We start from the raw sequence: 21,636 nt of genomic DNA, 5'->3' as shown, positions 1-21,636 counted from the left end.
CGCTTCCGGGCACCGGCGCCGCCCCGAGCCCGCCCCGAGCCCTGCCCCGGACCACAGCAGCCTCAGTGCGCGCTGGTAACGCTTTATTAGCTACAGGGGCAGCGAGAAGCCGGTGCGGCGGCCCCCGGCCGGGGCAGCGGAGCGAGGCGTGGGACAGCCGCCGCCAGGCTACAGCAGCCGCCGCAGGTCCTCGAAGTTGAGCAGGTTGTTGGCGGTCTCGGACCAGGCTGCGTGGGTCGCTCCGTCCATCTCAGAAGCGAGGCTGTTGGTGCTGTCCAGAGCGTGGTTCGCACCCCCGATGACTTCATGGCACTCGGGGCACCGACCCCTTTCCATGGCCCCCCCGCACTCCCCGATCACGTAGATGTGCCCGTTTCTGCACTTGAACCAGTGCCCCCGGGGGCAGCCAATGGCGCTGACGATCTGCACCCGTTCCGCCTCCGTGATGCCCAGCTCCGAGGCAGGCAAAGCAGCCCAGAGCCTCTCCAGGGCAGCCTTCACCGCAGCCTCGTCCTGCTCGGTGAATTTCTTCGTCCCTTCCAGGATCTCACGGACAGCGGCAATCGTCGCTGCCAGCGCTGGGGTGATTTTCTTGCGGGCAGCTTCACACCTTGCCAGCAGCCTCAGTAAATAGGTCAATCTCTGGAGCTCAGCCTGCAGGTCAGAGAGTTCCTGCCCCGAGAAGCTGAGGCGTCGCTTGTCCAGCCACTGCTGGACCTCGACCAGCCGCTGCTCCAGCCCTCGCCTCTCACTTGCACCAACTTTGCTCAGGTAAGTGGTTAGGTCTGCTACACGTTGGTAGAAGTTAAGCTGGTTCTCAATCAGTGCAAGACTCCTGGTGGAGAGGGCAGAAGCATTTAGTTTATTTTCTATCATGAAGTACTTCAAGAGCAGATTCCTCTGCAAAGCATCGCTGCCGGCCAGGGCCTGCTGCAGCCTCTGTCTGTTAGACTCAATCTCCTGTGCTGGACCCTGGACTTTCTCTTTCACCTTCTCTATCTCCTCCAGGCATCTTTTCACGGTGGTGCCATACCTCAGGTTCTTTCTGATGGGTGTCTGACACATAGGGCACACCTTCAGCTTGACAACATCATCATCTTCATCCATATAATGGTCAAGGCCTTGGGACTCAAAGACATGGCCACAGTCCTCAAGCTGTACAAATCGAGCATCTGGGTCATCCTCGAAGCCAAAAAAGATCTGGGTGAGCTCCTCCCGGTCACAGACGAGGCACTTCTTGGGGCAGGGCTCTCCACACAGCCCAGCGCAAGGATGGCCGCAGCGGAGCAGCGCGGCACAGGGCACGTTGCAGCGAGGCCGGTTGCAGGGCTCAGAGCAGAGGCTGGTGCACTGGTAATGCTGGCACTGCCACTCGCAGGGCTCGGCGCACGGCGAGCAGCGCTCTCCACACTTCTTCTTGCACCTGCTGTGGACACACTGGTTCTGACATTCCAGCTGGCAGGGAGGGCACTCTGCAGTACAAGGCTGCTGGCACTTGTGGGAGCAGACCAGGAGGCGTGTGCATGGGCTCTTGCAGGGCTCATGAAACCTTCCTCCAAAGCAAGTGTGGCAGGAACCTGAGCACGGGTGGCCACACTGCAGGATGGCAGTACACTTAGCCTTACACTCCACAGGCTTCCCATCTTTTATCGCCTCAGCCATCCAGCATTTAACTTGTTGAGCATGGCCACATTTCAGCATGGCAGTAACCCACTCAGGACACTGCTTGGTGCATTCTTGCCCACAGATTCTGTTGCATTTGTGCCCACAATTCAACTTTTTCTGGCAAGTGTCTTGGCACACAAACTTGCTCTCTTCCAGAGAGCAGGGCACCATCTGCAGGTGGCCACACTTGGAAATAGTTTTCTCTACTACCACCTGGCATGGTGCACACTCCTCGAAACACGAGCGGGGACAGCGGTGCCCATCTGCACAAAGCACCTTCTGACAAGGCTTCAGACACTGGTAGTCTTTGTGCTCTAAGTCGTAGGGGTGGCAGATCCTTGTGCAAACATGCCCACAGCTCAGTCTGAATTCACAGGGGAGAGTGCAGCCTCCTTCTGGGACTTGGTTGAAGTCTGCTGCTGTTGCTACTGGAGTCTTGACTTTAGGGTGGTTTTGACAGCAAAGCATCAATGAGTGGCCAATGTGACCTTTGTCTTGAAGGGTGTGAATGATCTTGCTCCAGAGGGGAACCTTGCCCAGCATTCTCATGTTCCCAATACAGTACAGCCCCTTCTTAGCTCTGGATAATGCCACACAGATCCGATTAGGGATCTGTAAGAAGCCAGGCCTCTCCTCTTTGTTGCTCCGCACGAGTGACAGCAGAACAATATCATTCTCCTCCCCCTGGTACTTATCTACTACATGAACCTTCACACCTGCAAAGGTCGTGGCTGGCATCAGCTTCTGCAGGCAGAAGAGCTGTCCAGTGTAAGTAGTGAGAATGGTGATCTGAGAAGGTCGATAACCCTGGTGCAAGAGGTATTTGCACAGTTCCACTACAAAGTGGGCCTCGTGTGGGTTCTGGTGGCTCTTCCCCTCCTGCATCTCTTGCTCAGGGAAGTTATGCTCCACAAAGAAGAGGTTAGATGAGACCCCCTGAAACAGGAGAAAGGAGTATCAGAAACAGAACTGCAGCTTGTCACTTCAGCCTGTTCCCACACCCTCCAGAGACAGCAGGAGTCAAAGAGGTACACAGGTAGTGGGTGATTTTCTCTCTCACCTCCACAGCTCATTCACCAGACATGAATTCAAGTTTATCGATGGTATTTCAGCATCCCAACATGAAATCAGTCCCTGCAGATATTTTAGCCCCCATCTTTCCAGAGTTGTTTCTGCTGTAGCTTTCCAGGTTACTGAAACAAGACTAAGTGCTGGCACTGTAAAGCATCAGAACTCCACTTCACACTCATGGTGTGAACTATGTCATGCTTTGGCCCCATGGGATAACAGTAAGTTATGGGTGCACAAGGCTTATCTCTTGCCTAAAACTGCCTCACAAAACCCCCACACCTTCTCAGGGACTGCAGCAAACCCAAGGACACAAGGAGGTTTGCTATCCCACCAGGAAAACTACAGGCTCCAGCAGTCACCATCTCGGGGCGGGAGTAGATTGGTCTGACTTGTTCAGATTTCATTTGCTTTCAGTTAGCAGGGACCTTTGTTTTTTGCCTAACCACATAGAATTCTCTTGGGCTATGTGCCAATACCCACAGACTCCTTTTGTGGTCAAAGGAGAGGTGTTTCTGATCCAACACAGTTCTCAAGCTTTCCAAGGTGCTGAGACTGGCAGAGTGCCCACTGCTGTACAATGAGTGATCACCTCTGCTGGTACTAGATGGAAAGATTCAGTTTTCATGCCTTTTGGTATTCTCAAGTCTGTTGTAAGGCCAGATGGAACTGTGAGATTCTCTGGAATAGCTTCTCCTAGGAAAAATGTTGTTGTCTAGTTTGACTTTGTTGGTTTGGGTTTTGTTTGGTTTGTTTTATTTAGCTAAAGCATCTCCAGAATATTCGATTTGCATTTCAAGATACCAAAACAGGACGTAACACTTTCCCAGGGGCCTTGTTCTAGGGATTACATCATCTCCAGTATTCATTTTCTTCTCTGGCTTCAGCATTCTACTACAGTTTTTAGTTTGCTTTTCTCACCTAGTTCAAGGTTCTTTAAGGAATCAGTGTTACAGCTTTTCACGAACAGAGGTTTACAAAGACTAAGCTACCAGAGTCCCTCTTCTGTAGCTGCCTCCAATTCTGTCTCCCAGAGTGTCAGTCACTTGTGTTTCAGAAAACCAAGGCCTAGCTCCCACACAGCATTTGCAGCATAACCTTGGCTCAGACTTCTGGGCAAACAGCTGTAACAGAGGTCTGTGAGCAAGACTGCACAACAGGGCTATGCTAGATAAGAAAGGTTAAATAACAGATAGGATTGCCCATGGTCCAGAGACACAAGGAAAGCACCAACATGGAGAGGCATAAAATACTCCTTAGGGTGGGGAAATACAAATCAGGGAGTTAGTGTTGAGGTGGAAATACAGAAACACTGAGGAAAGTGGCAGAAGCTTCCACTGCTGCCTGATACCTGCCTGACTACAGCTGGGACTGAGCAAGCACACCAATGCTGCAAGCACAGCAAAGCCTGTGTCTCCAGTTGTAGCTGTCTGTCGTCCCTCTTAGCCAACGAGGGCTTTACACATTTAAGCTGAACAGATCTTGCTTGCAGATGATAAAATGCCCAAATAGAGAAGCCAAGGCGGGAGGGTTCTAGTGCTGGCGTCACCTACCTTGCACTGCAGTTTCACATATTATACTTCAAGTCTTTCAGTTAAGATTTCTTCCCAGCTTTCAATAGCCTACCATTTTTTTGGTCCCTCTCCTGTTCTTCAGTGCTCCTTTAAGGCCATCAGTACTGGACCCATGTCCAGTGCCCACCACCACCAGGGCTGCAAGAATTACAAAGGACTTTGCCTCCCTCTGCACCACGCAGTTCCTTGAGGCCAGCAGAGATTTCAGTAACTGGACTTGAGCTCAGAATCCAAAAACCCAGGCACTATTTTACAGGAATTCATTTTAGGCAGCAAGAGGGAACAAAAGCAACTGCTTGGATCACTGAGAACTCACTTTGATGTCGTTGTAGAGCAGCACAGAGGGGTGGTTCTCCAGCACCGGGTAGATATGAGGACAGAGCAGCTGGGCGATCTCCGGGCGCATGCGGTGCTGCGACACAAAGCAACTGCTCAGTCTGGGGGAGGCAGCATCCTGCTCCTCCACTGTACAGACCGTGGCTGGATAAAGGGCAGGTCTGACTTCCCAGGGAGAGGCAAAGGAGCACCTCCCCAGCCCCATCACAGCCACCCCCAGCTACTACAGGGCAGCAGCAGCAGCAGGGTATCTTTAACGAAACTATTTGCTAAGGTGGTTGTAGTAGGAGTGCTTCCTGTCCCAGGAAGCAGAGCTCCAGCAGCAAACCCGCACCACAGCAGCTCTTTGAGGTAGTTTTAGTGCAGGACCACTGAAGGTAGCATTAATCTCTCTATGCACCAAGAGAGTGATGACAGCAATTCAGCAGGAAGCAGCCTGAGAAGACTCCTGCTGTCAGGCTCCACCGTTAGGGAAGTTTCAGCTGCCACAAGGAGCCACGTTCCTTGCAGTAAAATGTAGGAACCACAGTGCTGCAGGCAGCATCACACAGAAACCAGAAGGCAGTTTGACAGCTCTTAGCATTCTTCTCAGGAATTATAGAGCACATTCCTTTCTTTTAGGCTGCTCTGAGTGGAGAGTTACAAACTGGAGTGTAGCACAAACTGAAACCAACCCAAACACAGATGTGGGTGAGTGGTTTGGAGCTCTTCCTCACCTGGTATTTCAGACAGACAAAGGGGAAATTGACCTTCACCAGCCGTTCAAAGAGGGAGACTTCCAGATTGAATTTTCTGGCCAGGTCATACACATTTGCACTGGGCTGCAGCTGAAAGAAGGAAGAGGAGGTCCGTGGCTTAGCCCTTTTCCTGTGCATTAGTAAGGTTTTACTGCTCTCTTTCTGTCATTAGCCTCACAGAAAACCCAGAGACTACACTTGCAGCAAAGCTAACTGTTGAATCACGCATTTCAGTCACCACTGAAGTGGCTACCTGACAGCTTCTCTGTGCTTCTAAACTCAAGGACAAGTCCCACAGGGACTCTGCTCCAAACCTACAGGAGACAGGACACAGAGCAGTCTTGGCAGCCACTGACAGTGTTTGGTTAAAGGGTTCCAGCTCATTTGCACGAGTTAGAGGTATTAGGGCTTGCGTCAGTGACATTACCTGCTGATGATCTCCGATGAGGATAAGATGCTGGCAAGCTTTACTCAGAGTGGTAATGGTGTGAGCCTCGAGCACCTCTGCTGCCTCCTCTACGACGACAATTCGGGGCTGAACTATCTGCAAGATCTGACGGTATTTGGCAGCACCTGAGCCAGGAGAGGAGACAAACCTTAGCAGACTTCATCACCGGCAGGCAGCAAGTCCCTGAAGAGCCTGGGGTCCTCCCCAAGATTCCCCATTTCCAGACTCAGCTTTTTGAGCTCTAGAACAGCACAACACCAAGGGTGGTTTCTGTATCAAGAGTTACTAAGCAAGGCAGGTGGGGACTGGAGTCCTCTGCCTGCCTCAGTCCTTTCCCAATGCTCTCTTCAGACATAAGATACCTTCTCAATACACTGAGCAACACGCATAAACAAACACAAAATTGTCTCTCCCAAGGGTCATACTGCAACAACTTTTAGAGTATCATCAGCAGAAGGGTGATGGGAGGAACAGCAGAGCAGCTAATGGCTGTGCTTTAGGCAGGCACAAGAAGTGGAACATTTCTACTAGAAGAATGCTGCTGGAGATGGATAGTGCAGGAGTGCACAGAACCTGCTCATGCACTGAGGTGACTACTCACACAACAGCCCCATTTGCCAAGGAAGCAAAAGATTAAGCAGCTGCAGACCGATGCAGAGCCTGACCCAGGCTCTGGCGCAGAAAATATTGCTAATCTTTAGGCAACAAGGTCCTTGAACCACTCCCAGATGCAGTACAATGCTGCCTTGCTTCCCAGACGCTCTGCACCTGTAGTGGTCATCCCCACAACTCTGGCCTCGTTGAGAATGAGGAGATCCTCCCGCAGCCTCAGCTCTGCCAGCCTTTCTGCTGCCTCCCGATACCGCTGGGCATGTTGCAGAATACTCTCCTGAATGTGTCTTTGATAGGTCTGCAGCCAAAGCCTGAGGAGAAAGTGCCATGATCACACAGAGCGAGGGGAACAGGTTAAAGAACCAGAAGTTCCAAGTGGATTCAATTCAAAACTCCAGTTTCAAGGCTGTCTTTTGGACAAGAGACTATCAGCATCTGTACTCAGTCCCAAACACAGGAGGTGACAGCACTGCTCACGCAATACAGGGAAGATAAGGACAAGAACGTCCAAACAAGGAGCTGAACAGACAGGGACAGAAACTCTGTGGCTTGACAGAAAACAGTTTGCAGGCTGCAGCAGTCCTAGGAAGCACCTGCCTGACAGACTCACCTGTACAGCCGCCAGCGCGAGTCCAGGTCAAGCTGCCACACATCCTGAACAGTCTTGGCCTCCAACTCAGTCATGGCACTCAGTTTACGGAGCTCAACCTTCATCCTCTGTTTCATTTTCTTCCTCTGGGCAGCAGTGACCTTCAGGCAAAAAACCCTCCCTAGTAAGCAGTCACAATACAAAGACTCCTCTGCACCAGCATCCCCATGTTAGCTTTCACACAGGCAAGGAGAGCCGAAGCACACCAAGTGCATGCAGTTACCTCCCACTGCATAGCTTCCTGTTGTGGTTGGGTTTCTTCTTCCTCATCCTCCAGCTTTAGAGCAAACATCACTTTGGATAGTTTAGGAAGACCTCTGTAGTCTTTCTCCTTCCTTCTCTGAGGCTTTGCTACCTCTTCATCCTCAATCACTCTGTCAGCTTGAATCAGGTCAGCTTCCTCTAGGATCTCCAAAAGCTCCTCTTCTGCTTCATCTTCCCACCCCTCCTCTCCCTCCTGCTGACCACCTGTGAGAGTCAACAGTCACATGCAGTAAGCCACAGCCACTCTAGCAGAGGAGAGTGCAGCAGCGAGATTGCTACATGTCTTCTTCCCACTCCCTGGCAGCATGATGCAGCTTCCAGTGTCTGTTAAGCAGCAGTGTCTCCTTTCTGGCACACATCTGCTGCTTAGGCAAACACACTTGTAAGGGTGAAGGGTGGGTTTTGTCTTTTGGGGGATTGGGGCTTTGTTTTGGTTTCTTATTTGTTGGTGGGTTTAGTTTGAGTTTTATTTTTCACCTGCATTCTCAGCCTCTGTATCCTCTGCAGCACTCTGGGTGAAGACAGTTGCACCAAGGCCCAGCCACTCCAGAATCACCGAGGGTCTCGCATAGGGTGGGGCACTCTGAAACTCCTCATCATCCTAGAACAAGGAAAGTCAAATCAGCCAGGTCGATTGCACTTCACAGCCCTGGGATGATGCCATAGCAGCACTTTACAGCAGGCAAATAGGGCAAATCCCTGAAGAGACCTCCAGAGTCAAAAGGTTTGAGCAACTTCAGATCTTCAGAAAAACTGAAGGGGAGAAGGGAGGCTGTAAAAGGCCTTCCCTGGGGAACTCTCATCTTTATGCTGATGGAGATCACTTAGAATCTCTGCAGTTTATGGAGGCACAGTTTCAAGCCTCCAGCCAGTCCTGCCCAGCCCAGACTGCTGTCACTTGGCACACCTTGCTCTTGGCTCCCTCAGTTTCTTAGTAGCCAAGTGATGCCAAAAATTGTGCTTGGAGAGCCTCAGACTCCCAGGCACACCTTGGGACTCAGCAGAAAGGGACCTCTCTTACCAGAGCCCTCATCAGGCTGCTCCAGTGCAGGGGTGCGATGCATGCCAGCAGCTGCCGCTCGTGCACAACTCCATGCGTGGTGCACTCCAGGTGCTCCACTCCCTCTTGCACCAAGTTCTCAGCCTGCTTCATCACAGTGGTGATCTGCTCAGCACAAAGAGAAGGCAGGCAGCATCAGCACACCCACAGGAGCAAAGTTCCAAAGCAGCAGGACAAGAAACTGATAAGGTGAAGTAGGACAGAATTCAGAGACCGATTTTGGTGTAAGACAAGGCAACAGGAGAGGAGAGGTTTGGTTGGCTCCTGTGATGCACAGGCCCCAGCCCCTCCAGGCAAGCCTGCACCTACGTTCACATAGGCTCTGCGGAGGTGTGCTGGATAGTGTCGGGACCCACAGCCCTTCCTCAGCTCCTTCAAGGTGAACTGCTTCAAGACCTCACTGCTGCTTCTGCCCCCGATGCGAACTATCCCACACCTCTGGAACCTGTATATTCCTGGGAATGGAAGAGAAATATCCCAACTATAGAAGCAAGCTCTGCTTGCTGCAGTAGCACAGGGCTAGGAAGAACACCCTGTGTCTGCCAGTGCCGCACTGCCTTGGGCTCAGTGAGGTTTTCCTGCTGTGTGTCAGTGAGACTGGAGTTTCTAGAGAAAGCCACAAGGGCAGCTCATCATGCCAGAAGATGGGCAGAGTTATCACAGAGCTCTGCCTCACTGTCCATCATGCCTGGCAGGCACTCTTACCTTCTAGGAACTGATCCAGTGCATGGTTAGTGTAGCAGACTATAAGGATGGGAGACCTGTGGCCAGCACTTTCCCACGCATGCTTATTAGCCAAGAGAGCCTGAACAATCTTCAGTCCCACGTAAGTCTTCCCTGCAAGAGAAACTCAAGAATCAGAGCAGGGTAACTCACCCTCTGTGGCACACCTTCAAACACAGGAATCATCAAAACTCAAGACTCGCTCCTAGGTTTCAGATCTGGTCTGTGCCAAGAGGTGGTTCCACCTCAACACAAGGGGAAACTTCTTGACTGTAAGGGTCACAGAGCACTGGAATAGGCTCCCCAGAAAGGCTGTGGAGTCTCCTTCTCTGGAGACTTCCAAGGCCTGTCTGGATGCGTTCCTCTGTGTCCTGAAATAGATCTCTTTGGGTCCTTTCCAACCCCTGACATACTGTGAGCCTGTGAAGAGGTGACCGCAGCAGCAACTGGTTCACAGAACATGAACAGTGTAGCACAACACTGCCAGGCCTCTCTGGCCTGTAGCAGAGCACAGCCGTGGTCTGCAGCCTCTTCTTTAGTTAATACACCATGCCTGGGCCCAGGGTTTCCTCTGCCACTGTCCCTCACAGCCCACTCTGACACCAGCTGCATACATAACATTGGGCTGCAGATGAAACATTCAAGTAGCAGTGGAATGCAAACAGTGGTGCTTGTATTCCACTGAGAGCTGCAAACCTTGTAGTGCTTTGTTCACAGAGCACCATGGCTGAACACCTCAGACCTTCTACCATGCTGTGGAGACAAGCAGTACTGTTGTGCAGCAGGAGGCACCATGGCAGCAAAGGGGTGGGGATTCTTTTTTACCCCCAGTACACAAGCAGACCCAACACTGAAGTTGGTGTCTACTTGCAAGTACGTTGGCAGTGCCTAAGATGAATGAGCTCTGGGTGCCTGGGGGTAACCTTCACGGCTCATGCGGACTGGGGCTCCTCAAGCATCAGTCAGGCACGGGGCCAAAGCTCTGCAGACTGGAGGCAATCTCCCTAAAATGGGAAAACTCCTGAAACTACAGGAGTTCTTTTAAGGCCAGGCTGGATGAGGCTCTGGCCAGCCTGGTCTAGGGTAGGGTGTCCCTGCCCATGGCAGGGGGGTTGGAACTAGATGATCCTTGTGGTCCCTTCCAACCCTGACTGATTCTATGGCAGAGCCTTAAAGCAAGCATTTCTCACCAGTCCCAGGAGGCCCTTGGATAATAGCCAGCTCCTTGGTGAGTGCAAGTCTCAATGCCTGCAGCTGAGACTCATCTAATCTCAAGGTTTCCTTTGAAGGCCACTGGCTGGGGTCTAGAACACAGCAGCTTTGCCTTCCCTGAGCATTGGGGTGCATCTGCTCATCTGCAGAAGGGAGGTTCACCAGGGGTGCCAGGTTGTAGACGGTGCCCGCAGTCAGGTATGCCGGCTGCTTCAGCTGCACGTCGCAGTCCACGATGTACCTCTGGAAAGGGACATCTTCTTCCTGGACCTCCTGCAGCCCTTCCAGCACGTGCCGATAGGCCTCAAAGTAGGCAGTTGTCTCTACCATGAGGAAGGAGTCCGAGGGTGTAGCCTCTTCCAGCAGCGCCTGGCTCTGAGCGCTGAAGCACAGCTGCACGGTCCCGCGCGCGAGCTCTGCGCTGTCACGGTTTGAGACGGTGGCAAAGAGGAAGGTCTCGAAGCGGTCCTTAGACATGCAGATCAGGGACCCATACAGCAGCCGCTTGGAGTTCTGCCAGCGCACGAACCTCAGTGGCTTGATGTCAAACTGGACCTTGTAAGCAACACCAGTTGGGGTGCAGACAGGGGTGAGGATGTGTGCGTCGAAGTAGATCCTGATATCATCAAATTTTTTCCTTCTCCAAGCCCTGTCCTCGAAGTTCCGCAAGAGCTCCGCGATGCCTTCCCTCAGAGGCCTTACGAAGTCCTCCCTCAGGAGCCGGAAATGGGTGTCAAGATAGATCTTGGTGCTCTCGTACCTTCCCGAAATGATGTTGGGGCGCAGAAAGGGCTTCTTGCCGTGGTGCACCTCATCGTACGTAGGATAAATGCTCATCCTACGGTAGTCTTCCTCCGGGCCCTCGGGCTGAGGCTGCACAAAAGGATGGTTATCGGCCCCCAGCGTGCCCTCACGTTTCCTCTCCTGCAGATGCTGCACGAGCACCTGCACCTTGTTTAGATTCTTTTCTGTCTCCTCTGTGATGTCCACAGCAGAATCTTTCAGGACATTGATGGATGCCGACAAGACTGTCAAAAGAACGGAGATCTTCTGCACAGAGCTGGCTGGGAAGACACTGATCAGGCTCTGAAGAAGTGAGACAATGCTGCTGATATGCAGAGGGTACTGACGACGCACGGCAAGGTCTGCTTCCGTTACCATCTCAGACACGTACTGGGGCAGGCAGATCTTGAGGAAGTTGGACTCCCTCAGCTCCAGGAGAAGCTGCTGGACACTCTGCCTGTCCGTGCGGGAGCTGCAAGCTTTTTGAAGCACCTGGCAAATGAGCTGAACCAGATTTGGTTTCATAGCTGTTTGCGAAAGAAGCTCCTTCAAGCCTGAACTGGAAGCGAGTGTGATGGCAACTTCGGAAGGGTCTTTCGAGAGGAGACTTTCTAGGAATTTATAGCCCATCCTCCTGACTTGCTGAGGCTGCTCACTGGGCCGGGCACCACCTGGAGAAGGGCTCTGGTGGAAACGAGAATTCTCCTGATCCTGCATTCTTCTTCCTCTACCTTCATTTTCCTTCCCACTCCTCAGCATTCTAGCTTCTTCCTGGGCTGGTCTACCTTGATACCTCCTTCCCCTGCCCTCCTTTTCTTGCTCATTCCAGGGCCCTCTGGCCGTCTCGTGTGCTTGTCCACCTTGAAGCCTTATTCTCCATCCCTCACTCCCCTGTTCGTTCCAGCCTGCTGTGGTTCTGCTGTTGGCCTGTCCGTCTTGTTTTCCTGGCTCCTTTTCGCCTGATGGAGTTATCCACGAGCCAGAGGATCTCTCCTTTCTTTGCTCATGCAGAGCACAAATGCTGCCTTGGCTGCTTCCCCCTAAGCCAGCTGCCTGGCCCACTGCATTAGCAGTCCCATTTCTGCCTGTCTGTATGAAGACAGGGTCCTGGTGATTTGTGTGCCCTTAGAAAAAGAAAAAGAGACACTCCTTAGTTAAAAATCAACCACATTCGCCTGTCTGCCAACACAAACACCTGAGCATTTTGGCCTGACAGTTGGCATACCTTTGACATATGGAATGGAGTTAGAAAACTACTGTTGCATCAGTGCCCAGGCTCTCAAATTGGCATTTCCTTCCTACTTTTATTTTCTAACTGCTAAAAAGAGTTCCATTGAGTTCATTTATGCAGCTAAATCATGAATCATAGAATCAGCCAGGTTGGAAGGGACCTCCACGCTCATCCAGCCCAACCTAGCACCCAGCCCTGTACAGTCAACCAGACCATGGCACTAAGTGCCTCATCCAGGCATTGTTTGAACACCTTCAGGGACAACAACTCCACCACCTCCCTGGGCAGCCCATTCCAATGCCAATCACTCTGTCTGGCAACAACTTCCTCCTAAACTCCAGCCTCAATCTGCCCTGGCACAGCTTGACACTCTGTCCCCTTCTTCTGTTGCTGGCTGCCTGGCAGCAGAGCCCAACCCCACCTGGCTACAGCCTCCCTTCAGGGAGCTGCAGACAGCAATGAGCTCGTCCCTGAGCCTCCTCTGCTGCAGGCTGCACACCCCCAGCTCCCTCAGCCTCTCCTCACAGGGCTCTGCTCCAGGCCCCTCCCCAGCCTTGCTTCCCTTCTCTGGACACCTGCCAGCACCTCAACATCTCTCTGCAATGGAGGAGCCCAGAACTGGACACAGCACTCCAGGGGTGACCTGAGCAGTGCTGAGCACAGGGGCAGAAGAACCTCCCTTGTCCTGCTGCCCACACTGCTTCTGAGCCAGCCCAGGATGCCATTGGCTCTGCTGCCCACCTGGGCACTGCTGCCTCCTCTGCAGCTGCTCTCTCCCAGCACCCCTAGGTCCCTCTCTGCCTGGCTGCTCTCAGCCACTCTGTCCCCAGCCTGCAGCGCTGCTTAGGGCAAATGAATACACTAAAACTTGAAATCCTCCTCCACACAACAGAAAGCAGAAGAAATGCCAGGGAAGAAGTTTTCTGCACAGAAAAGCATTTCCTCAGCAACTATCTGCCACCGAAATCACGACAAAGGCAGAAGCAGCTGGCATTGACCGACGGCACACAGCACATACAAAACTCAGCCCGGTCAAAGTGCAGCCTTCGGGAGCAACAGGAAGCACTGACCAGGGAGCCTTTGCCAAGCTCCCCGCGGAGTACCTGGGGAAGCACCAAGCGCCAGCAGAGAGGTAACAGAGAGCGCCGCAATGCACCCGCACCCCACGGCCCCCTCCAGCCGCCTGGGCAAGTCAGGAAGCGATGGGATTCAGGCCAGAGAGGAACTGGCACTGTACACAGGCAGGGCAGGAGCGCACCCCGCAGTGCTACCGCCTCCCCTAAAGCCTTCCGCCCTGCGTTCGCCCGGCGACCCTCACCTCTTCCTCTGGCTCGGAGCCGCCAGGAGAGAGGCTCCTGCCTGGCCTCCTCCATGGCTCGACTCAGGGACTCCTCCGCAGGGCGCCGGCCGCGCTCAGCTGCGGGGCAGCACCGCTCCTGCGCCCGAACACAAGCGCTGCCGCTCAGCACTGCTGCGCAACTCGCACGCCCGGGAAGGCTGCGACCCAAGTTTCGCTTTCCACTTCCCCGCGAGCCCCGCCTGGCCTCGCCCCGCCCCGCCCCGCCCCGCTCTGCTCCGCTCCCTCCCGGTTGGCGGCGGCGCCCCCGAGCCTCTCCCGCCCCCCGCGGGGAGCATTCCGTCCCCCGGTAGCCGGCGCGCCCGCACCGGCGCGTCCCTGCTTTCCTCAGCAGGGCAGCTACCCCGGCCCGGCCCCGCCCGCAGCCGCTGCTTTCGGTTTCCATTCCGCCCGTGGGCGGGGCTGCCGCCGGCGCTGCCCTGCCCACAGGCGGGCCCGGGGCGGGGCTGCCGCCGGCGCTGCCCTGCCCACAGGCGGGCCCGGGGCGGGGCTGCCGCGGCGCTGCCCTGCCCACAGGCGGGCCCGGGGCTGCCGCCGGCGCTGCCCTGCCCACAGGCGGGCCCGGGGCTGCCGCCGGCGCTGCCCTGCCCACAGGCGGGCCCGGGGCTGGCTCCGCGCACGCGCAGCTGCCGGTTCCGGGGCAGAGCCGCAGCCATGCTGCAGCGCCTGGGACTCGTGGGCACGATCTCAGAGGGGGACGTGGTGCCCGAGGAGCCTGAGTCCGAGGACTCCGAAGATGAGGAGGTGGGTCCGTGGGTGGGTCGGAGCGCAGCGAAGCGCGGGGGCCGGCTGAGGCCGCTCGGGTGCGGAGCCGAGGTCGGTGCTGTGGGTTCGGGCCGTCCCGCGGCCGTGACGCGTTGGCCTTACCACAGGCGGTGTGCCGGACGCCGGGCGCCAGGCGACGAGGCGCCACGAGCGGGGACTTCAGCACTGCCTTCGTCTTCGGCGAGGCGGAGGCCGGCGGGGAAGGCGCCTGGGCGGCGGCGCTGCGCCAGCTCCGCGGCAAGGTGAGGCCGGGGCCCGGGACTGGCGCTACGGTACCTGGGGCCGCAGTGCCCCACGCCCTCCCGGGCTCCTCTGACCGCTCCTCTCGCGATTTCCTGCCCAGAGGTCAGCTACGACGCTGGATGAGAAGATCGAGAAAGTGAGACAGAAAAGGAAGTGCCAGGTTAGGTCCTTTGATTACTGCAGCGACCGGTAGGGGTTTGGCTTCTGGAGGGGCAGGCACTGACAGCACCCCGAGGCGCGGTGCTTAAGCTGCAGCTCAGCGCCCGAGTGGGTTTGTAGCCACAAACTGAACAGATGAGGGTGCAGAATTATTAATGCTGAAAGTGATGCAAAACCATAGATCTCCAAAGGGGTTTGTAATAGCAACGAGCAAAAGCTCACAGGGGATTGAAGTTTAATATTTACCCTTTCCTTTCAAAACTTTTTTAAAGGAGAGAGAAGCTAAACAAGCAAAAGAGAGAGAGGAGGATGCAGAGACTGAGGATAATCAAACCAAAAAGGAGTGTGAGGATTTCAGCAGGGTCGAAGATGAAGATGTGGAGTCTCAGTACTCATTAGATGATGAAACTATCTTCACAAAAGCAGGTACTAGCAGTGTGGAAGCATCTGGCCAGGAGCAAGAGTGTCACAGGTCCTTGCTTACCCAAATCTGTAGTGCAGCCTTGCTGGGAATGTGCAGGAGCCTCTTAGTTTTGTTGTCCTGCAACACTGCTGCATGGTGGCCGTAGTGCTTTAATTGAACTCCTCGAGGAAGGATGTTTGCTTGTAATTTTGCTCTGTTTCATGCTTGCACTTGTTTGTGAGCCTTCTCCCTCAGCAGTTCAGAGCAAAAGGTAGGAGGTGAAGGTAGGCACCGATCCTGCTGTGTGCTCAGCTGTGGTTCACTCCTGTTTTGTATCTCTTCACAGATACAGTCAAAGTGAAGGAGAGGAGGAGATCAAAGAAGGGAGAAGTGGTAAGTGTTGGGCAGAATGGCACCAGGGCATTCTCCAGCAGTTCTTCTGCAGGAATTTTACTTTGGTTAATGAACTGTAGCTCAAAATGCAGCCCAGAGCCCTTGCTGCCTGTGCTATTCCGGTTTTACTGCTGTTCGTAGGAAGCAGGGAGCTTCTCTGAAGATGCATCTCAGTATGATGAGAACTTGACATTCCAGGACATGAATCTCTCACGACCTCTGCTCAAGGTATCTACCTTTGTTCTCTGCTTTCCCTCCACCACGCAGAACTGTCAAATTCCACTTGTCCTCACAGCCTCCCTGAATAGGAACTGGTGTGAGCTGATGTGGTACTCCTATAGGAGCTGTTTCCTCGAATAATGAAATCCATTCTTTGACCTGCAGTGTGTCAACACTGCTGTCTCAAGTGAAACTTCTCACAGTCGTGGAATGATTGAAGTTGGAAGGGACCTCTGGAGGTCACCTTGTCCACCCCCCTGTTCAAGCAGAGCCACCTAGAGCTGGTTGACCAGGAGGATGGCAAGATAGCTTTTGAGTATCTCCAAGGATGGAGACTCCACAGCCTCTCTGGGCAAAGCTGTGCCAGTGCTCAGTCACCCTCACGGTGCAAAAGTGTTCTCTGGTGTTCACAGGGAACCTCTCAGTTTGTGCCAGCTGCTGCTGGTCCCATCACTGTCACCACTGAGAAGAGCCTGGCTTTGCCCTTTTCTCATCTCCCTTCAGCTGTATTTATATCCACTGATAAGTTGTCCCCTGAGCCTTCTCCAGGCTGAGCAGTCCCAGCTCTCATCTTTTTCTCACAGCTGAGGTGCTGCAGGCCCTTCACAGTCCTCATGGCCCTTTGCTGGGCTCCCTGCAGTATGTCCCATTCTGACTTGTACTCGGGAGCCCAGAACTGGGCACAGTACTCTGGGTAGGTCATAGCAGAGCCAGAGTTTAATTGCTCTGTATCCTTTGCAGGCAATCACAGCTCTTGGCTTCAAGCAGCCAACCCCAATTCAGAAGGCTTGCATCCCAGTGGGGCTTCTGGGGAAGGACATTTGTGCCTGCGCTGCCACTGGCACAGGTAGGACATTGAGCAGAGCACAGGAGAGGTCGAGGAGCAGCTGCTCACAGCAGGTAGTGATTGTTTTGTGTCTCGGTTAGGTAAAACTGCTGCCTTCATCCTGCCCGTGCTGGAGCGCCTGATCTACAAACCTCGCCAGGCTCCCCTCACTCGGGTGCTGGTCCTGGTGCCAACGCGAGAACTGGGCATTCAGGTGCACGCTGTTGCCAAGCAGCTGGCACAGTTCAGCAGTGTCACCACTTGCCTGGCTGTAGGTGAGTGCTGTAGGAGTGGTGCTGGCACTGGCAGCTCCCTGCCACAAGGTGGGAGCTGAGTGGCTGTCACAAGCGGGCTCATAGCAGGTGTGCTGGGCCTCCAGACCTCAGTGCCCCTGCTGGGCTGTGCCCTCTGTGTTTCTGGGAGAGAAAAGGTGGGGTCAGTTCTAACTGAGTGTGATATGGAGCTGCTTCCCTTTCCCCGGGCATTGTGCTTCTGTGTGGTCTGCAGCCTGCTCAGGCAGTCAGCAGCCCACGTTCAATCTCTTTCAGGTGGCCTAGATGTGAAGACTCAGGAGGCAGCACTGCGCTCCGGGCCAGACATTCTTATTGCCACTCCTGGGCGACTGATTGATCACCTCCACAACTGCCCTTCCTTCCACCTGAGCAGTGTGGAGGTGCTCATTTTGGATGAGGCAGACAGGTAGGCTAAGCAGCACAACAGTGAAAAACGAGGTGGCAGTTCTCAGGCTGTAGGGCAGCCTTTGTTGCCCTGCCTCAAGTAATGTTTCTTAACTAGAACCAGATGCAGCTGCCTTACCTGGCTGCTTTTCTCCCGTGTAGGATGCTGGATGAGTACTTTGAGGAGCAGATGAAGGAAATAATCAGGCTGTGTTCCAATCACCGCCAGACCATGCTCTTCTCTGCCACGATGACAGAGGAGGTATGAGAGCCTGCCGTGAGACACTGAGGCAGAAAGTTGAAGGGAAGTTTGTCTCGTCTTGTGTCTTATGCTTTCTCTGGCCCTCCTCTGGCAGGTGAAGGATCTGGCTTCTGTGTCCCTGAAGAGCCCCGTGCGGATCTTTGTGAACAGCAACACAGACGTGGCCCCGTTCCTGCGGCAGGAATTCATCCGCATCAGGCCCAGCAGGGAGGGTGACCGCGAGGCCATCGTGGCAGGTTGGTGACTGGCAGAGCAAAGCTGCAGTTGGTAGGTGACTGAAGCAGGCTCAGGAGAGGGCTTTCTTCCAGCTCTGCTGACACGAACCTTCCCGGATCACGTCATGCTGTTCACCCAGACCAAGAAGCAAGCTCACCGCATGCACATCCTGCTGGGGCTGATGGGGCTGCGCGTGGGGGAGCTCCATGGCAACCTCTCTCAGACCCAGCGGCTGGAGGCACTCAGGTATTGGCAGGCTCAGTTGGCAACCGTAGGCAACAGAGAAATTAGCTACAGGTTTTACACCAGCAGAGGTTTGCTGCACTCCCTGCTAATGCATTTGCTGTCCCTGCTCAGGCGCTTTAAGGATGAGCAGATTGACGTTCTGGTAGCTACAGACGTGGCTGCACGTGGGCTGGATATCGAGGGTGTTAAAACTGTGAGTGTTGAGTGCTGAGCTTTTGAGTGAGGCCCTTAAAGCTGTCTCCCTGCTAACGCTGTTCCTGTTGTAGGTCATCAACTTTACCATGCCCAACACCACCAAACACTACGTTCACAGAGTGGGTAGGACAGCAAGAGCAGGCAGGGCTGGCCGCTCAGTTTCACTGGTAGGCGAGGAAGAGCGCAAGATGCTGAAGGAGATTGTGAAGAGTGCCAAGACACCAGTGAAGGCCAGGATCCTGCCCCAAGGTACTGCCTGCACCCAGGGCAAGAAAAGAGGTGCTGAAAACCAAGGTGGTGTTCCCATGGGCTGTCTGTGATGCTCACCCTGGGACGTTTGCAGATGTCATACTGAAATTTCGGGAGAAGATCGAGAGCCTGGAGAAAGATGTGTATGCAGTGCTGTGCCTGGAGCGCGAGGAGCGCGAGATGCAGCAGTCCGAGGCACAGGTCAGGGAGCTTGGGCATCCTGAGCTTTACCTTGGCTCTATAGGATCTGGAGTAGAGTGCGTGGAGGGGTGACCCTAATGGATTTAACCTGCCACCTGCTTCACAGAAAAATAACTTTTCAACCTGTGTGTCCAGCAGATCAAGGGAGGTTCTCCCCCAGCTCAACTCTGCCCTGGCGAGACCTCATCCTGAATACTGCCTTCAGTATTAGGCTCCCCAGTTTAAGAGGGACAGGGATCTGCTGGAGAGGGTCCAGTGGAGGGCCAGGAGGATGACGAGGGGACTGAAGGGCATGGCTTATGAGGAGAGGCTGAGGGACCTGGGGCTGTTTAGTCTGGAGAAGAGAAGACTGAAAGGGGATTTAATAAATGTTTATAAGTATCTGAGGGCTGCGAGGAGGGGGGGACAGGCTCTGCTCACTGCTCCCTGGGACAGGACAAGGAACAATGGTTGTAAGTTGCAGCACCAGAGATTCCACCTCAACACAAGGGGGAACTTCTCAACTGTAAGGGTCACAGAGCACTGGCACAGGCTGCCCAGGGAGGCTGTGGAGTCTCCTCTGGTGATTTTCAAGGCCTGTCTGGATGTGTTCCTGCAATCTGTGCTAGATGTGTGGTCCTGCTCTGGAAGGTGGGGGGTTGGACTTGATGATCTCTTTGGTTCCCTTCCAACCCCTAACATTGTGTAAACCTGTGAACCTCCATAAACTCACTTCTTGCCTGAATTCTCAGATCAATAGGGCAAAGAAACAGCTGGAGACAGGAAAAAAAGAGACTGTGGGTGAGGGTGTGGAGCGAAGCTGGTTCCAGACCCGTGAGGAGAGGAGGAAGGAGAAATGTAAGTCATGACACTGCTACCATGGTAAATTGTGTAGCTGCAGCTGGACTCTGCCGTGTGCTTGAAGACCTTCTCCCTTCACCTCCCCAGTGGCTCAAGCCCTGCAGGAGTTTGACCTGGCATTACGAGGCAAGAAGAAAAGAAAGAAATTCATGCAGGACAGACAGAAGAAAGGCCAAATGACAGTGAGTAGAGTTATGGACTCTGGGTGGGTGATCCTAGCTTCCCCTTGGCAAAACCTCTCATCACTGCCCACCTGCACTTTGACCTTTCAGCCAGAGGAGAGGTCCCAGTTCGAGATCTTGAAGTCTCAGATGTATGCAGAGCGGCTGGCCAAGAGGAACCGACGAGCAAAGCGAGCCAGAGCCTTGCCTGAGGAGGAGCCAGCAGCAGTGGCAACAGGTGCAGAGCTTGGTTTTCACAGCTGGCTTAGCCTTCTGACTCCTTGGTGCCCACGGGCACAGAGAGGGAGGCTCCGACCTAAGGAGGAAGAACCACTGGTGCTGGCCAGGGAGTGTGCCTGCTGGGAGGAGTCCTCCTGAGTGCTGGGCTAACTGCTGAGGGCTGCTGGGCTCTAGTGAACAGGGTAGTTCTGTGGCCTTCTCTCCGGGGCCAGTGTTCTGACCCTTGCTCTGTGTTAGGTCCCAAGAGGAAGAAGCAGCAGTCGGTGTTTGATGAGGAGCTTACCAACACAAGCAGGAAGGCTCTGAAGCAGTACCGTGCTGGGTAATGTCCTCACAGCCATGCATTGAGCATGACTGTACTTGGGGGGAGGCTCTTTGCATCTCTGGACTTTGGGTGATAGTGGGGGAAGAAGTGGGCAGAGCAGAGAGGGGATTCTTGCAAATGCCCAGGCCATTGCCCCCTGTCAGTGGTTTCTCCCTCTGCCCTCTCTTTACAAGCCCATCCTTTGAAGACCGCAAACGCTTGGGCATGGCGCAGCGCAGGAAAGGAGGAAAGTTCAAGTCCAAGTCCAGGTATAGTTCCTTTCACTTTCTTAGTCAAGGTTATCTTTTTCCTTGCTTTTTTTGTCCTCTTGTGATTGTTTAACAGCCCTTGCCAAAGGGATTGTTGGTTCTGCAGTAGCTTCCTCTCCTACTGCAGGTGGTGCTGGGGGCAATTGAGGCTATCACCTTCAGCAGCACATTCCTGGGCTTCTGCTTTGGGAGAGCAGCACCTAGAAAATGCTCAGGGTAGTTTCTTACCTACCTGTGAGAGCTGGGCTGGTGAAATGTCATTTCAAATCTCTTTTCAGGTACAAGAGAAAGTAAGGAGTGGTGGCAGTCACCAAAGGACCACTTTCAGAGAGATTCTCTCCAGGGCTTCCATTTCTTTGTACTGCTTGGAGGCAGCTTCATGAAATTGGAATAGCTTTTCTTCAAGGTCTGGAATAACTTTGGGATGCTCATTAATACTTGAAGACTGTGTGAAAGCATCTGCAACAGCCCAAGGAATAAAGGATTGATCCATCTTTTACTTCTGCTCTATTTTATCGGAGAGCTAAAGCAAGGGATTGCTGGGGCAGCTCCCAGCTTCCTGCCAAGACTTTTAGATGATATAAGGTAGGGCAAAAACTGGAGAACACTTAAGTGCTGTGTCCTTGCACTTCTGTGGGCTTGAGTCATTAACCTGGCTGAAAAAAATGGCTGTGGTTGAGAGCCTATTTCAAAAATAGGGGAAGAGTCTGAACCACTTAAGAGGGCTCCAGCGGTAACAATCACCTCCAGGAGGCTACTAGCTGAAGAGTATCTCTAAAGGCAGGAGGGCTGGGTTATAATAAAATTGCTCCTAATAAAAGCAAACAGCTCTAAGGTGAGGCAAGAAGGGCAGCGCAGAGGCAGAAGGCAGGCTGCTTTGCACTGCTGTCATTAACATAGCTTTGCTCATCCTGCCTTTGGAGGGGGTTGATTGTGCAGGTTCACTGCAGGCTAATTAGCAGCAGCTTGAACATCAGAGATCACTTCTAACACAGGCTCTGCTGTACTTGCTCCACTGTGAGCAAAGCAGGGAGGGTTCTGCTCAGTAA

At 53.8% G+C, this 21,636-nt stretch overlaps 2 protein-coding genes across 2 annotated transcripts; one reads left to right on the top strand and one right to left on the bottom strand.

Annotated features, from left to right (window-relative positions):
- Positions 1–66: 66 nt before the first annotated feature.
- Positions 67–14,108, bottom strand: ZNFX1 (zinc finger NFX1-type containing 1). The gene is made up of 13 exons (XM_064167871.1): positions 13,681–14,108; positions 10,327–12,255; positions 9,119–9,250; positions 8,723–8,868; positions 8,375–8,518; positions 7,831–7,954; positions 7,313–7,557; positions 7,051–7,190; positions 6,597–6,751; positions 5,808–5,953; positions 5,360–5,470; positions 4,624–4,719; positions 67–2,601 (listed from the first exon to the last, which is right to left on the bottom strand). The coding sequence occupies exons 1-13, from the start codon at positions 14,102–14,104 to the stop codon at positions 169–171; spliced, it is 6,225 nt and encodes a 2,074-aa protein (XP_064023941.1). The 5' UTR covers positions 14,105–14,108; the 3' UTR covers positions 67–168.
- Positions 14,109–14,333: 225 nt separating this feature from the next.
- DDX27 (DEAD-box helicase 27) lies at positions 14,334–21,086 on the top strand. Its single transcript, XM_064167427.1, has 21 exons — positions 14,334–14,463; positions 14,592–14,726; positions 14,828–14,887; positions 15,159–15,312; positions 15,636–15,682; positions 15,824–15,910; positions 16,643–16,748; positions 16,829–17,002; positions 17,276–17,426; positions 17,567–17,666; positions 17,761–17,902; positions 17,975–18,128; positions 18,240–18,321; positions 18,395–18,572; positions 18,667–18,773; positions 19,505–19,610; positions 19,701–19,795; positions 19,886–20,012; positions 20,252–20,336; positions 20,513–20,587; positions 20,866–21,086. The coding sequence occupies exons 1-21, from the start codon at positions 14,374–14,376 to the stop codon at positions 20,879–20,881; spliced, it is 2,271 nt and encodes a 756-aa protein (XP_064023497.1). The 5' UTR covers positions 14,334–14,373; the 3' UTR covers positions 20,882–21,086.
- The last annotated feature ends 550 nt before the right edge of the window (positions 21,087–21,636 follow it).

Source organism: Pogoniulus pusillus, chromosome 29 (assembly GCF_015220805.1).
Source record: "Pogoniulus pusillus isolate bPogPus1 chromosome 29, bPogPus1.pri, whole genome shotgun sequence".
NCBI classification, from domain to species: Eukaryota; Metazoa; Chordata; class Aves; order Piciformes; family Lybiidae; genus Pogoniulus; species Pogoniulus pusillus.
The sequence above is the reverse complement of the archived record's forward strand: the minus strand, read 5'-3'. Positions and strand labels throughout refer to the sequence as shown.